The sequence below is a fragment of the Garra rufa genome, chromosome 11 (assembly GCF_049309525.1).
Source record: "Garra rufa chromosome 11, GarRuf1.0, whole genome shotgun sequence".
NCBI lineage: Eukaryota > Metazoa > Chordata > Actinopteri > Cypriniformes > Cyprinidae > Garra > Garra rufa.
This window is the reverse complement of record NC_133371.1, coordinates 5,879,492-5,897,535: the sequence shown is the minus strand read 5'-3', so window position 1 is coordinate 5,897,535 and position 18,044 is coordinate 5,879,492. Positions and strand designations below refer to the sequence as shown.

The following is an 18,044-nucleotide window of genomic DNA, read 5'->3' as shown; positions in this document are numbered from 1 at the left end:
CATACATTTTTTCAAGTTTACAAAAAATACGTTTAGGGCCCTATATTATTTTATTTTTTTCACTATTTTTCTTGTTTTCAAATTATGTGTTTTAGCATGTCTAATTCTTCAAATTGATTCTTAAAATAGCCTTATGAAAAAAAAATCCCTCAAAACTTGTGTGTTGTGTATTTAGAAATTTTCTGGTTATCAAATGAAGGCATAAAACATTAATTTCATTTATCTTTTAATTATTGGCAAACAAAATGAATTTACTATTAAAAATAAAACATGGAAGAAATGTTGTGTGATTATACCCTAAAAAATAATGTTTGTTTCATTTTAGCAGTAGTAATAGGCTATGTAAATTCTACTGAACAATAGTAATATTATTTCTGGCACAATGTCTTCAAGTTAAACCAAACTTTTATTTTGATGGTTTGTCGCGACTACCTTTAGTTTTACAAAACATTTATCTAACAGTTGTGTGTGTATATAATATGACGCTAGTTTGACTCAAATGGAACGGTCAAATGCACATGAAGTGAATCTCAGAGCAGTTCTGGTTGATGTTGTTCATGTATTTATGTCCTCATTTAGTGAGATGTATTTGTGTAGTAAACAAAACCATGCCTCTGTACTATTCATTAACATAGAGACAGACAGAACACGCAAGATTCATATTTAAATTGTATTTTTGCAGCTTAATATTTACATATACTAGTCCATATCATGGTCTGATTTAAGTGTAATTATGTACTTCTGATTAATTCATCCAAACTTTGACAACTTCTGACATTCCGTGTTATTTAGTAAATTCTGTTTTTATGACTGGATTCCGGAATTCCGTCAACCATTTCCGCATCACGGAAATCATAGGGCCCTAAAATCCACAATCTATTATACACTATATAATGTAGCAACACAATACTCTACTGCCATTTTGCATTTCTATCTCAGCCTTCATCTTAACGCTCTGCTTTTATCCAGCACTATAGTTCATTACTGTGTTCTTGTAAGCATTAAGGTTTTGCATTAGGAAAGGCAAGGAAAGGCAAGGCAAGGCAAGGCAAGGCAAGGCAAGGCAAGGCAAGGCAAGGCAAGGCAAGGCAAGGCAAGGCAAGGCAAGGCAAGGAAAGGAAAGGAAAGGAAAGGAAAGGAAAGGAAAGGCAAGGCAAGGCAAGGCAAGGCAAGGCAAGGCAAGGCAAGGCAAGGCAAGGCAAGGCAAGGCAAGGCAAGGAAAGGAAAGGAAAGGAAAGGAAAGGAAAGGCAAGGCAAGGCAAGGCAAGGCAAGGCAAGGCAAGGCAAGGAAAGGAAAGGAAAGGAAAGGAAAGGAAAGGAAAGGAAAGGAAAGGAAAGGAAAGGAAAGGAAAGGCAAGGCAAGGCAAGGCAAGGCAAGGAAAGGAAAGGAAAGGAAAGGAAAGGAAAGGAAAGGAAAGGAAAGGAAAGGACGTGTGGCCAAGTATGGTGACCCATACCAGTGTTTCCCCTAGGTTTCCAGTGTTGGGGGGGGGGGGGCTTAGGGTGTTGGGTGCCGGTAGCCAACGTTACTTTTTTTTTTCCCGGTACTTTACCCTACTTTGTGAAATAACGAAAACATTATTATAGACTTATTCAGTGGAAAAATAAGTCCAAAACTCTCTATTTTAACATTTTGAACAATAGGGCTCTACCAACTTTTGCTTTTTTTTTTTTTTTAATTCTTGTGTGTATTATTTTTTCTCATAATCAAATTAAAAGTATAAACATTTATTTATTTTTAATCAAATGAAAAATAAACCCTTTTAATTTTTGGCAAACAAACAGAGGTTTACTGTTAAAATCAATAAATAATAATAATTTAACATTTAAATAATAATTGTAGTATTTTTTCTACAATTAAGTGGTTAATCTTGTTATATTTATTTTTATCATATATATTGTTTCATGTCAATTATTTAAATAGGAATATATAAACAACTACATTATACTGTACAAAAGTAATACAAGACTAATGTTCTGTTACATGTTACTTTTATTTTGACAGGTTGCCTTGAAGTTTCTGTGTGTGTACAGCATGTTATGATGCTAGTTTTCTCAAATGAAACGGTAAAAGTGACACTCACAGCAGCTTTGGATATTGAGTTTATCTGTTCATGCGAGATGCAAATGCCCAAAATTAGCGGGAGCGTCACGTGTGCTTCAGTATATGCGTGTAGTAAAAGCGCGTCTCCACCATTCATACATACAGAGGCAAACGGAGCATGCAGGATTCATATTGAAACGGTCTTTTTGCATTTCAGTTTTCACAGACACTAGTCCATATCGCGATTTGAATGAAGTAACAGACCAACTTTTGATTTATTAATCCAAAAATCGACGAATTTACGTGGCATTTCGCGCTATAGTAGATTCGGTTTTTATGAATGGAGTCCGCGATCCCGTCTGTGTTTTCACAGATGAGACATTGTAAACACGCGATCATGTAAAGACAGAAATGACATGCCTTTGTGTAAATAAGATAAATAACACAAGGCAATTTAGTTTGTTTAATAAAAGAACAATGTATAGCCCTGTTCTATAGGAAAGATAACCTTAATGACTTCTATTGTGATCTGACGCTATATCAAAAATAAAATGAACTTGACATTCAAGGGGGGCGGGGGGTGCCGTTGGGGGGGCGGGGCGCCCCCCTAAGATAATGGTAGGGGAAACACTGCATACTCTGAATTTGTGCTCTGCATGTAACCCATCAAATTAAATTGTAACCTGAGCTGAGGTGTTCATAACAAACAACAAATGCACCTTTTTATAAGTCACACTGGTGATGCAGTAACAAGCCAGGAAGTAGCAGGCTACAAGTCCATCCAGTGAGCTTAGGGCATAACATCTGCTCAAGAGTTGATCAATGCATTTAATACTGCTCAATCCACACAGCTGACAACATGGTAGTGGTTCCCTAGTGATATACAAAAATATAAGCCAATATATAATAATCAAGGTGTAGAGCAGCACAAATGTCTCAACTGGTAAAGATTCTGCTTAGGGTTGCACCGAAATGAAAATTCTTGGCCGAAGCCGAACAAAATTACACACTGGGCCGAAGGCTGATTACCGAACACGGTTTTTCATGTATTCCCCCTTGTATGCCAATTTTTTTCACCATTGCATTAATTAAATAGCCAAAATGTGCTTTTTAAAGTTTTGTCTTGCTTTGCAAAAAAAAAAAAAAAAATCAATTACAAAACAATGATTTAAAAAATATTTACTTAACACTGAACATTTTTAACATTCTAGTCGACATTATAGCCTACCAACAAAGCACAATTTAACTTAAAATTAACAAGTTAGTAAAATAATATTCTTTGGACATTTTTAAGACCCCCTTCTTGAATCAGGCATGTGTGTTTTTAATGTACAAATAAATGCAGCCTTGCTGAGCAAAGGAGAATGTTAGAATAAATGTATTAATAGAGCTGTTGGAATGATTGTTATCATTATTTATGTCTTACTTTTTTTATTTTACAGAACAACAGTAAAATTACAATTCTAACATTTATGAATGTTGACTTTTATTTAGTGGTAAACCCGCAGGAAGAGCTCAGTCCTAGTTTTTGCTGACAGCAGCAGATTTGTGAATGATTGTCATCTTTGGGCTTTGAACCCTGGCTAAGGAGCTGCTGCAGCGCTGTCAGAATAAATACAATTTGTGTGTGTATTAGACAACAGAATGTTCTGTAGTTTATTCACTAATGGATGATTTCAGTCATCATACACTGTAACCGATTTTTGTAATTTGAACAGTATTTTACTGTAATATCTACAGTAAGATACTGTAAAATGTATATACAGTATTTTACTGTAAACTGCAAAGGATTATGGGAAAATATATGATCACTACTGTAATTCTCCACTACTGTAAATCCGTTTACAGTAGTGAACTTGCCCGCGAAAAATTGACCAATGGCAAGGGAGATTTTTTTTTCTCCTGTTGAGAGGAAGTGGCGGTAAAAAGGACAAAAGAGAAATGTTGCATCAATAACACGACAAAAAGGTTAGTATATTATTTCTGTTTTATGAAAAACTGAACAATTTTAATTTGTTTTCACTTGTTAACAGCAAACTAACAATATTCATCGTGTTTTTCATGTCGGTAGCCTTTTTTTTCTGACTGACGGCCGGGGCGCCGCCATAACGGTGAAAACATTTGCTGCGTCCCAATTCGCCTACTTATACTATGCCCTAAAAGTATGTACTCTTTTTGTAGAGAAAAAGTACATACTTTTGAGTATGTAGCAGAATAGTAGGCAGTCTTTGGGACATACTACTTCGTCATAACTGCTTCTTTAACGGACGCTCTGTTGCTTAGTTACCTGAATCCTGTCACTGTTTAAACTGCCCTGTCAATCATCACAGTTAACATTATCTACATTTCGTTTTAATTTGATTTCCTACCGTATTAGAGAGAAATGAAGAGGCACGTTATTTCACGAGTCTTTCATGCCGAGGACTCTGCTCTTGTGTTTGCATTATGCCTTTAAACGTTAATGACCAAACCTGTCATTATAAAAGTTCATCATGTTGCTGCACATGAAATATAACGCGGATAACATTAATAAAATATTTTTTATCAGGTTACAGACTGATTATTTATCACTCTCAAACCCATTTCTCTACCTGTCCGTTGGTCGTGCATATCCTCCATGTTTGTAGTTTTTTAAAACTTTTTATGCGTGTTTGTAGTTCTAATCGAATCCTCGTTCACGGCGCAATGTGTTGTGGGCAATATTAGCCGGTAGAGTGTGCATTGATCCGCACTTCGAATTCCGAAGTTAAGTAGTAGACCATCCGGGAATCTTTGGAATACTTTTTTGAACATACTACGATTTGGGACATACTAATTCTATTTTCGAATACTATTTAGGACGGATAGTATGCGAATTGGGACGCAGCTACAGACTGGTGAGTAAATTAAGGTGACCTATATTAGTCGAAATAAACTTTATTTAAACTGAGAAACACGTTTGTATATTCGGCTGCCCTTTAATGCAAGTTAGTTCGTCTGACGAGCCCTTACTCAAGCTTAACAGCAAACTGAGGTGAAATACTGAGGTAAAGTGCGTTAAGCAACACCACTGTTTCTGTGGAGATTTTAAACTGTATTTTCAAGCCCTTCTTTTGCTTGTCATTTTCAAGTTTCTGGTCTGGATGTCGTCTGTAACGTCGGAGCGCGGAGGTGTATTTTGGATCTTCTTCTGTGAATGACTGCCATAGTATCGACGATAATGAACTGGTAAGCTAATAATGTCAGTAAGCCGAAGTTGACAAACTTAACGTTAGTCACAGAGCAGCATAATATCTTTTAAACGCTGCCTCTTTATAGCTGGCAAGGTAATTCTCTTCAAATGATGTTTAAGTAAGAAATGTGTGTATCAATGTCGTATGTAACTTTATAGACGGTCCCTTCAGTGACAGACGTGACATAAACAGCGCGCTAACATGAAACACTGAGGTAAAACTGAACACCGCGGTTAACTGCATCTTTTGTGTTTTATTTTCAAGTTTGTGGTCTTGTGGTCATGTCGTCTGCATCGGAGGTGTATTAGAGTCTTTTCTGGTGATTGCCGTCGTCGCGGTGCAAACAACAGGTGAGCTTCCCCTTTCATCAATTTAACTAAGTTAATGTTAACGTTACTAAATTAGCCAAATTAGCCACAGGCTGCTGTTCTCCACTGACTTGCAGAACAGGTTAACCTTTTAAAGAGAGTAACGGGCTAGCAATATATTAATATAACAAGTTTTGCTAATAAATATTATAAATGTTTATTTTATTAAAAATGTAGATTTTATTACTGTACAGTAGTTGTCTTTTCTGATCATAAACTATAGTAACACTAAAAGGGTGTTGTGACACTGTCTGTTACAGGAGATTTCTCCAAGCACTAACTGGATGCTGACCATCAGGGGCAGAATCATCATACAGCCAGCTGTCCATTTTACAGACATGCAGAATCAGGTAACCCAAAACACAATTTGTTTTACATTGCATTTACATTCATGCATTTTTCAGATGCTTTTATCCTAAGCAAGTTATATTGTATTTAAAGTACACATTTGAAAGGTATTTATTTCCGGGGAATGTTTTTTATTACCATGTCTTGTCACATCAAGATTGAGTTTGCATGCACATTAAAATTATTTCTATTAAACCAGCATTTAAACAGCAAAATGCAGCTGCTTCAGGTATCTTTAACTTACTGTAACCTTTAAATTCATAATAGCAATCTTACCGTCTGTCAATTTAGATTATTGTTACTGTAAAGCAACAATTAGAGATTTTTAATCATAGTAGGCTTATTATATGCACAGACTTTCTAGGAAACACACGTTTAGAATGTTTATATGAACAGATTGGTTAGCATTTAGCATGGTCTGTGGCAGACTTTTGAGTGTCAGGGCAACAAAATTCAATAAACAAGAATGTAATATTAAGTGATTTAAATCATGAAGAAAGTATTGTCTTTTTGCTCCATTTAGTAAAAACGGTTCTTAACAAAGCCATGTTGTGCATCTCTGCACACAGCAGTGTTTCATTACTGAATGAATTTACCTTTTTTAAACACCTAGAATCAGTGACTTACTGAACCATTCATAAAATTCTTTATAAAAAATTTCAAGAAAAAGTTTCTTCAGTTTTTTTTCTTACTACTGCGTTCGTATGTAGTATATCATTTTTTTTTTAAATGCATACAGCACCAAGTTTGACAGTTGAGGCAAATTCTTTAAACACTGTTTTTCTTGTGCTTGCAGGTTTGTTCAGACAGTCAACCTTTGTGGCAGCAAATGCATTGACAGTCACAGATCAGATGGACTTCTGGAAAGAGGGTGCAAACAACAAGCATCAGCCTGAATCCCATTCTGCCGTTTCTCATCAGAGAGCTTGTCAACTTTGACTCAAAACTACTAAAATTTAACACAACACAAACACATTTTTACTGTATGATTTTATTTTATTTACACTACCAGACAAAGCTTTTGAACAGTAAGATTTTAAATGTTTTTAAAGAAGGTCTCTTCTGCTCACTAAGCCTGCATTCATTTGATCCAAAGTACAGCAAACACAGTACACTTTTGAACCATTTTTATTATTTAAAATAACTGTTTTCTTTTTGAATATATTTTAAAATGTAATTTATTGCTGTGATCAAACCTTAATTTATATCATCATTACTGCAGTCACATGATCCTTCAGAAATCATTCTAATAATTTGATTTTCTGCTCAAAAACTATTATTATGATGTTGCTGAAATTATTATAATGCTAAAATACATTTTTTTTCAGGTTTCTTTGATGAATAGAAAGTTCAGATAAACAGCATTTATCTGAAACAGAAATAGTTTGTAACATTATGAATGTCTTTATTATCACTTTTGATCAATTTAAATCATCCTTGCTAAATAATATCTTTCTATTCATCAAAGAATCCTGAAAAATCTAAAAATTAAATAATGTTTATCAGCATACTAGAATGATTTCTGAAGGATCATGTGATACTGAAGACGAGTAATGATGCTGAAAATTCAGCTTTGATCAAAGGAATAAATTAAATTTGGATCAAATTAATGCAGGCTTGGTAAGCAGAAGAGAATTCTTTAAAAAAATCTTAGTGTTCAAAAACTTATGACTGGTAGTGTACTTACTTATTTTTGCTTTTCAGTATGTGTATGTTTGCCATGATACAAAGTCTCTGTACTTTTAAAAAGAAAATGTTCAACAATTAAAAAGAATATTATCAGAACTAATGCTTATGAGTTATTGTGATTTTTATGGGGTTGGGGTGGTAAAAATCTTGAATTACAGTGCTGTAGGTTAATTGGATTGTTTTTACAGGTAAAAAATGTTTAAAATAAATGAAAATAAACTCTATAGTACTGATACTGTAATTGAAAATACAGTAAAAATACTGTAATTGAAGATACAGTAAAAACACTGTAAATTAAATTACAGTAAAAATAATGTAAATGAAATTACAGTAAAAATACTGTAAATGAAATTACAGTAAAAATACTGTAAATGAAATTACAGTAAAGACCTTTTAGTACTGTAAATGCACTTACAGTATTAATACTGTAAACATTTTTACAGTAACTTACTGGCATCCAGCTGCCAGTAAGTTACTGTAAAATTTACAGCAAACTTTTTACAGTGTACAGTAACCTTTTTCTTCTCATGGAACACATGCGATGCGGATGCGCTTCTAAACAGTCTCTCGCTGTCGGTGCTTGGAATGAGTTTTGAGTCTTTTAGATGCTTTTACGCTGACCACATGTTTGCTGCATTATTGCGAGCCTCTATTATGCCTCGTTTCCACTGAGCGGTACGGTACGGTACGGAACGGAACGGTACGCATTTATTTGCGTTTCCACTATCAAAAGTTGTGAATGGTACCAAAATGCCGAACTGTACCGTACCACTTTTTGGGTACCCTTCCGTTGTGGTACCTAGCACAGTGGAACGGTACTAAAGGGTGGAGCTAGACTCACTGCAGAGCGTTGATTGGTTGACAGAGAATCGTCACTTGCGCGTGCTACAGAACGACAACGCAACACAAGAGGCGCCATTTTTAAAACACACACAACACCTTGCAAAACAATGCCACCGCGAAACATAACTCGCGAATGTCCTCCATTGATGTTTGCGGTCTTAGCTTTCTTCTTTGCGCGAGAATGACGTCAAGCTACTTTCCGTCATACACCACGTCTATCAAGTGACGTTATCACTACTTTCCGGCATACACCACGCCTATCAAGTAAGGGTACTGTCGGCAGTGGAAACGCTAGCCAATTCATGGTTTTCCGACCCGACCCGTACCGTACTGTACCGTACTGTACCGTACCACTCAGTGGAAACGAGGCATTAGATCATTTGTCATTGTTCAGTACAATTTATTCAGCCCTTTTCGTTTATTTGAACACTGAAAGAGCTCTATTTGCTATTTGTGGCCAAATAATTTTGGTTGCCAAACATTTGGTGCATCCATAATATATACCGCAGTATATCAGTAGAACATTGTATCACCCATCAGTCACCCATCAGCCAACATTTTAATTGACCCCTTTGTTCTCCTCTATCATTTCAATATCTAACGGTCTGTAACCACCCAAGATCATAACAAATGAAATACCAGCAGCAGAAGGGCTGCACTGCAGCATCTGGCATGGGTCGCAAAGCCACCGGTGCCACCCTAAAGCCCTTTAGCCTCAAGCAGTAGTGGAGTGGAAGTCATTTAGATAAAGACATGCTGGGCTAGTCCCTCACAGCCATCAGTCTGATAACAGCAATGAATCACAGAGCTGCCATTAATCAGACATGCACTTCCACAAACACAGAAATACACACAGCAACAAACTGGACTGATTACACAGCAAGTGCCGAAAGCCAGCTGCATGTGGACCACCTGTGTGCTTGTGTTTTCATTTAAAGCTGAAGGGTGTCATTTCAGTTCTAGGGGGCACAAAAAAATCCAATGTTTTTCATTTCAAAAATGTGTCTGCCATTGCTTAGACAAAACAGACGGTCCTGCCCCAGACTAACGTCATAACAACTATTTTTACACCCCTTCAATACAAGTTCTTCCTGCTCCATATTTTCCCATTACTCAATGTTTCTGCATTACTTTAAATGTAAATATCATAAAGCTTTCCACACCTCTAATAGTTGTGCAAATATATCCACTGCAGTATAAAAGGTAAAGCAATAGTTAGGGTCTAGTCATCCAGTCATAATAACTAAATTTTGTCATGGATTTGGCAATAATTCAGATGAATAAATCAAAAGTAGGTCTGCCCACACAATCAGATTGTGATATAGATCAGTGCCTGTTAATATTAAACCACAAGGAAATTATGACATTAAACACACTACTATTGGATAGTAGGGTCATTCCGTGTCAAATCAACCAAATTTCAAAAACTCCCCTAGCTGAAATTTTAGATTTTGCTAATATTTATTTTGAGGAAAGATAGACATGACAGTGATGAAAGCCAAAATATTAAATGTCATGGATGAATATTTACTGAGTAATTCACTATTTTGTAGAGGGAGGTCAAAATGGCAATTTTCACCTTAGATTCAGAGTCAAGTTACAGGGGGGTAAAAATGGCTTCAGAAAGATGGCAGCATCATTATGTTATTTTTACACAGAGATTAGTAGTTATATTAGTAAAATCTGTTGACTTTAGCAATCTTTGTTGCATTATGTGCCAATGGTTACCAGTCAAAAATGGGGAAACAGCACTTTTTAAAGGTTTTTCTCCAAAGTTTGCATGCTTGGAACTCAAGTAGTATTAACGATATTTTAATGCCCTTTTAGATATTGGGTCTTAGTAAATTTTTCTTTTAACATATTTATTTTTAAGCCTCTATAAGATTTGGTTCCAGAGATATTGGAATTTTAATATGGCTCCAGGAGTAAATCATTAAAATGTACACTTTCAGTGGTCAAAAACCAAATGTGTCAGTTTGAAAAAATATGATACTTATTTTCTTTCAAAAAAGGATTGTCTGAAGAACAAATGATGTTACAACTAGAGATGTATCTCATTTCAAAAATTACAAAATAGTGGATTACTCAGTAATTATTCATCCGCTGAATAACTGAAAATGAAAATGTGTACATTTTAATGATTTATTCCTGGAGCTATATTAAAATCTCATAGAGCCTTAAAAATAAAGATGGCAAAAAGAAAATTTATATCGTAAAGGGCATTCAAATATCTTCAATACTTCTTGAGTTACAGGCATGCAAACTTTGGAGAAAAACCTGAAAAGTGCTGTTTTCCCATTTTTGACTGGTAACCATTGGCACATTATGCACCGCAGACTGCTAAAGTCAACAGATTTTTCAAATATAACTACCAATCTCTGTGTAAAAAATAAGATAATGATGCTGCCATCTTTCTGAAGTCATTTTTACCCCCCCGTAACTTGACTCTAAGGTGAAAATTGCCATTTTCACCTCCCTCAACAAAATAGTGAAATACTCAGTAAATGTTTATCCATGACATTTAATATTTTGGCTTTCATCACTATACATGTCTATCTTTCTTCAGAATAAATATTAGCAAAATCAAAAATTTGAGCTGGGAACCTCTGGTTGAGTTGACACAGAATGACCCAGTAGAATGTATTTCTCAAGGTAATAATAAAAAATAAAAATTATTGAAACATTGCGTTTTAAGGAATATCACAATTTTCCTGCTAATTTAAACAGAAAACTTGTTTTTTCAAAAATATAAAATAAAAAAGCAATTATACAAATTGTATTTTTATTCAAATTTTACAAGATTAATTAAATAGTAAAGGGTTTACGCATTTATTTAAATACCAACATTTCTGACAATAAAATTATATCAAATCATAATAAAACAATACTCGTTCTTAGGGCTTAGGACAACTTTGATGAACCTTTTTGATCCACTTCAAATGTTGACTACTGTATTCCTTTTTAAACTTCCATTAAAACGTTATTATAGAATCCAGACAAATGCAAATGGAAAACACTGATTTTAGGTTTCATAGAGCCCTGAATAGTTAAGTAAATCTTGGGCTACACACACGGTTTGAGGCATTCTAAGCCACTTGAAAAAGAGGACCATGTACAGTGTTTGACTATCACTTGAACTTTGATTGTTCACCTTTGTAATTTTAACCCATGGACTCGAGGTCAATGATTTAGCCTGGGCTCCCATGAATTCAATACTGGGTTTCCAAAATGACAAGGTCAGTTTGAGGGGCCATTCAAAACAAGGCGCTAACCGCTCCGCTGCGCTCTGATATTGACGTTCCCCAACATGACAGGATAATAAACTTGTAAATGTGACAACATTCCATTCTTCAGCCATTATGCAAGCAGACCCGACACAGTAAACTCATGGTTGCACACGTGGTCCACGCCTACCCCGGCGCTCTTTGCCTGGACCCAGCACACCTCCCCGAGCCAAGTTTTCTCTGCCACAATGGCAACCCATGTTGCCTGATAACATCGCTGAATTAAAATTTGCATGGAAATGCCTGGCTGAGCTTTCAGGGCATCTGTTTATTTTAAACGTACTTTTATTTTGATGCGAGACAGATCTAAAAGAGTCATTGACAAAAACCTGTCACGCAGGTTACTGTTGTTATTTACATAGCAAAATGAGTCTTTTAAATTCTCAAGGTGTTGCCACTTCCTTCCTTTCTCCAAAGTGTGGACACTTTGTAGAATTTCCTACAAACCAAATAGAAACTAACAACATTTGAGAACATGTAAAGCGTAGAAAAATCATGATTTAACTTCAAGAAGAAATATTTAAGATTTGACCTACACACTATTCAAATATAAACAAATTTGTGTCATTATGTACAGGTCATTAACTCCTTTGTGCAGATTTTCTTACATCCGTTCAAGCACAAGATGAACCTCTGAAACATTTTTTCCAATCAGGAAAAAAAAAAATGAAATTCTGGCAAATGTTATCATTTTAATTATGTTGATAATCCCTGGTGGAAAAAAAACAGCTAAAACCAGACTAGACCCTAGACTGGTCATCAGGCTAGTTTTAGAGGGGTTTTGGCCATTTTTCCAGTCTGGTCATGCTGGTCTTAGCTGACCAGGCTGGGAGATCAGCTAAAACCAGCTACTTCCAGCATGACCAGACTGGAAAAGTGGCCAAAACCCCTCTAAAACTAGCCTGATGACCAGCTAAAAACAGCCAAGGCTCGTTTTAGCTGGGGGTTTTTTTCACCAGGGATGTCATTCAGATGTTATATGAATATATATATATATATATATATATATATATATATATATATATATATATATATATATATATATATATATACACACATATACACACACATACATATATACATATATACATACATATATATACATATATATTAGTGGTGGGCCGTTATCGGCGTTAACGTGCTGCGTTAACGTGAGACTCTTATCGGGCGATAAAAAAAATATCGCCGTTAATCTATTCTCAAAGTTGGGTTGGGAGCTGGGTCTAAACTACGCAAGATATGATGACTTTCACCTTGATATTTTAGCGCGGATGACGTATACGTAGTCGAATTGCACTGTAGGAGGTGAGAACAAGTCTTCAACTTCTGTGAAATGACCACATCAAATGAGACGTGCAGACATGGATGCAGCTATGAAGCCGCTTCAGGGCAGGTGCGTTGCTAGACCCTTTTTACTGGGGCACGTGAGTTATAATTTACTTTGATAATCCCGAAATAAAGACATTAAACTATATGCAACAACTGAATTGACGCTTCTAAAAGCAACGCAGTTTAATGGAAGACTATGCACGCAGAAATCCATGCCCGTGCGCGTCTGTGTATTTAACGGCAACGCGCACGTCGTGCAGCCTTTTGCGGAGAAGTACTTGTCTTGGTTACACAAGTTTGTATAGGTAATTATGTTGTAAATGCAATTGTCAAGCAGTTTGTGATGCATTTTGGAAACAGGAGATGAGCGCCTGGTCTAATGCGCCACCTGGCCCGTTCTCGAAGACTTACTTTTAGTCATTATTTGGGTAGCACACATATTCTGAATGCCTTCAGCAGAATTCAAATTAGCCATTTTAATCTAGATTAATCTAGATTTAAAAAATTAATCTATGCCCACCCCTAATATATATATATATATATATATATATAATATATATATATATATATATATATATATATATTAGGGCCGGGATTTTAACGCGTTAATTTAGATTAATTAATTACACAAAAATAACGCATTAATTTTTTTTTACGCATTTAATTGCACTTATTTTTGCACTGCGGAACGTTTCCTGGATAAGTTTCGGCGGACCGATTATACTGGAGCACCAACTAGCGTTCAGACAAAAACAAACCACAGTGAACATGGGCAAAGAAGCTGATGATACCGCTTTGGTTGGCCCTGTGGATGGGAAATTTTGTTATAAAAAACGAATGGACGGAAGCGTCGATATGAGCATGGTTGTGTGCAAGCTATGCAACAAAGAATTCGCATTTCACCACAGGACATCGAGCCTATTGCTACACTTAATGGCAATATTGCACTGGTCTGTTGGACTTGGTTGAACAAAAATAAACAATATTTTGTTGCTTAAGCTTATGTATTCAGTCATTCAATGGTATAATTAAAAATCCATATGAAAAAAACTTACTCCTCACTGTTTTCAGGTCAAATATTCATATGCGATTAAAATGCGATTAATTTCGATTAATTAATTACAAAGCCTCTAATTAATTAGATTTTTTTTTTTAATCGAGTCCTGGCCCTAATATATATATACACACACACACACACACACACACACACACACACACACACACACACATATATATACACATACATATACACACATATACATACATATATACACATATATATGTATATTACTAGTGGATTCACACCACTTGGCATGGCCAGACTACGCAATACGCAACTAAACAAAAAAGTGCTCTTGAACTGTCCAACTGTAAAGCTGCACAGGCCGCAGCAGGATGTGGAATTATCAGGCTTCTATCCATGTATGGCGCAAATTTAGGTTAGTTCCGGGTACAGCCCTGGTCGCCAAATCACCAACCCTACTATGGCAAAGGCTGTGCTCATAAATATTAATGAGAATGTAGACGCTCGCTACTGGCTGAACACCCGTCCCGTGACCTAATTGATATTCATGGGCCAAACCTTCCCCACACTAGGATTTGTGCATTCGCTCCGCGGCCAACTCCCAGAACAGAAATAACCGGGAGGGCTCACAAAAGAGGACTGGCTACGTGTTACAAAGAGCCAATTTACCGTTTGACAGCTGCATTTTCAACATGCACAATAAACAACTTCGTGTACACCGCCTGAGGATACAGCTATCGATTTTAGTTAGTTTATCTGTGCGTTTTGTAAAACAAAGTTCTTCAAAATAGTACATCTAGTGTACAATGCAGGTGCACCACATTCAAAAACTACTTTTAAAACAGTTCCCAGATTTGTGAAAATTAAATATCGTTTTAGTGTTTTTCAAAATAACATTAAAAGTTGTTAAATTAAGTGTAAACAATTAGTGTTTATTCAAACCTGCACCCAGAGTTTGTACAGTAAACCTACAGTTTTGAATTTTAAAATTAATATTTAAAGCCATTTCAGACATTCTCTAACTGTGCTAAAAGGCTAGTGATGACCAAAACGAATAGGAAAATTCGTATAAAATTTAATAATTTAGCTTTAAATGTTAAACTCTATGTATTAACAATCCATAGACATTATTTGTTTGACAAAATGTCTAAAATCACTTTTGAAGATGGAAAAGGTTCCCATTTTGGATCGTTTAGTTCAAAGTCATTCAAAAGTATTTCATGAAAAATCAGTGCAAAAAAATTATTCATATTTATTCACAACAGCTCCATTCAGCGGCTAGCAGAGCAACACGACACAGAAAGAAGAAACTCTCTGGCTGTCAAAGCCAGACAAAACGAACGAGTTGGAGTGTGTAAACACCCCGAAAGGACACACTTGCTCCTGTGATGACCCACCTCCAATGGGTGCGAGTAGCAGCACAGAAAGTGAGCAGCTAACAGCCCGAAGTCACTCACACATGCGGCCTCAGTCATGATCAATACGATTTGTTACACTGTAGCGCGCAAAACTAAGTACAAACAAAAGCGACGGCAACAAATGCGCTTTGACGCGCTTTACCTCATTGTTCGACGACAGTGCGGATCCTCTTCAGACGTAAAGCCGAACTTCCAGAGGCGAAAACCCAGGAGAAAACGACGAGATCCTCATGGATAAACCCACGGAGGGGTTTGGTGTTTTTGTTTAATCTGTGGGAAGAAGGATAAGCAGCACAGCACGATGATTTCCTGGTTGAGGAGTGAAGGAGGGGGTTGGAGGTGAAGTGTGGATAGAGTTGCTACTGGAGCTGGGCTTGTGTCAACTCTAATCAGTATCCTCGACTCATGTCTCGCTCCGAGCAAAGTCTACACATATTCCGCCTCATACCCTCGTTTCCATTCGCGCGGCGGCTTGTAAAGTCTGGAGACGCTTTTCGACAAACTCCTGTTGTTCGCCGGTCGGTCTGTTAACGTTCATTCGCGACCGAAGCCCAACCTGCTTCTCAACTCAGAGGAAAAGCTTTCATTCCTGTCTGTCTCCCCCTCCCGAGCTGAAAAACAGCCAGAGCAATGTACTCATCCACTCCCTAGCGGCCGAGCTCCGTATTTCCAGTCCTGCTTTACAAATTAATGATGGGAAAAACACCATCCCCAAGTTTCACAGACATGGCTTAAACCTAGTCCTAGACTAAAATGTAAATCTGAGCTGTTTCAACTGAAAGAAACTTGCACTGACTGATCTTAAAATATATCAGTGCCTTTGTTTTGTCTCAAGATGCACAGCGGTAATGTTTTTTCTAAGGCACGTTTTTAAAAATCACTTAAATGTCTTAATTGAACTATGGCCTAATTCTGGCTTAGGCTAAGCCCTGTCTATGAAACCGGGCCCATGAGTACCACTATATTGCCAAAAGTATTGGCACACCCCCTTCTAATGAACAGGTTTGACTACTTTACTGATTTCCACAGGACCCTTTTCTATTCTAACATGGCAAAGCCTTTGTGTATAAGGCAAGGTTCAAACCCTGGTGATAAAAACAGCCTTTGGTTTTAGCTGGTAAGCAGGCTGGTTTTAGGGGGGTTCTGGCCAGACTGGGAGACCAGCTACTTCTAGCTTAAACCAGCCAACCAGCCTGGGCTGGTTTTAGATGTTTTTTATTTTTCAGCAGGGAAAATAAATGATTGATTCAGTCAATGTGGAAGAACTTGAATGGTCTGCAGAAAGCAAAGTCCTAATCTCAGCTGAACACCTCTGGAGTGACTTTAAATGCAGACCTTGAGCCAAAAACTCATCAGCAAACACCATTGACTTGTACATACACTATATTGAGAACAGTATTGGGACAGACCCTTCTTTAGAACAGAAAAGGGCACTTCTAAAACTGTGGCAACAAGAATTGAAAAATAATTAATGTATTTGAAGACTGTATTTCTGTCTCAGTTGCACCAGTTTTGGAAGTGTCTAAAATGACTGTAGCCATATGCACAAGTCATTGGTGTTTGGCGTTTTTGGCTCAAGGTCTGCATTTAAAGTCACACCAGAGGTGTTCAGCTGAGATTAGGACTTTGCTTTCTGCAGACTAGTCAAGTCCATCTGAACACCTCTGGAGTGAGGTGCAAAAGTGCCATCAACACCATAGAATTTTTTGATGCATTTTTCTGTCACAAATGTCTAGATTTCTTTGTCAAAATTACTGCTATCAAAACATAACCAAATATGGTTGTATGACTCCACCCACTTAGTTTGAAAGTACCATTTCCGTTGTAACGCAATATCCAATTTAAAAATAGCTTTCACAAGATGAAATTTGAGGTTTTAAACTTTCAAATTATATATTATTTAACCAATTCCAAAGTAATTCAGAAAAGTAAATGAATGCATCCAAATCTGCTGAAGCATTTATAATTAACTCCTTAAGTGTCACACCCTATTTATGGACATATATGTGAAAGTGCACTATCCAAACTTAAATTGTTATAATTCATCAACACTTTGGAACCTAAGGTTGGAATTTTTTTCATGAAAGATTACTGCAGATGTGGAATCATTTCAAAATATTAAAGAATAAAAAAGTTATAGAAGTTTAAATTTAGTGTAAAGAAAATACACGGTACAAATTTGTAATAATAATATTATGCTACAGAATATTTTTCAATCCAAAAACTGCTATAAAATGAAAGCCTTATGTCTAAATAAACTGTTTCAAATTTGAAGTTGGTATTAAAAACAGCCACCAGGTGCCATCAACACTCCATAGAATTTTTAAATGCATTTTTCTGTCACAAATGTCTAAATTTCTCTGTCAATATTACTGCTATCCACCAAATGTGGAATCTTGAGACTCAGACCTTTCTGACGATATGTATTTTGTCAAGATTATAACAAAATTTTGGCTGTAATACATTTGGTAATATGACACTTGAC

General features: G+C 36.3%; 1 protein-coding gene and 1 long non-coding RNA gene across 3 annotated transcripts in view; one reads left to right on the top strand and one right to left on the bottom strand.

Moving 5' to 3' along the window:
* Positions 1–16,153, bottom strand: part of vaspb (vasodilator stimulated phosphoprotein b) — a 75,452-nt gene extending 59,299 nt beyond the window's left edge. For both annotated transcript variants that reach the window (XM_073850614.1, XM_073850615.1), the window contains exon 1: positions 15,702–16,153. In XM_073850614.1, the coding sequence (XP_073706715.1) occupies positions 15,702–15,706 (5 nt within the window). In that variant the 5' untranslated portion in view covers positions 15,707–16,153. The remainder of the gene's footprint in view (positions 1–15,701) is intronic.
* Positions 4,954–7,086, top strand: LOC141345136 (uncharacterized). The gene is made up of 4 exons (XR_012356947.1): positions 4,954–5,251; positions 5,521–5,606; positions 5,885–5,974; positions 6,769–7,086. It is a non-coding gene; the product is annotated as an uncharacterized lncRNA (long non-coding RNA).
* Positions 16,154–18,044: the final 1,891 nt, after the last annotated feature.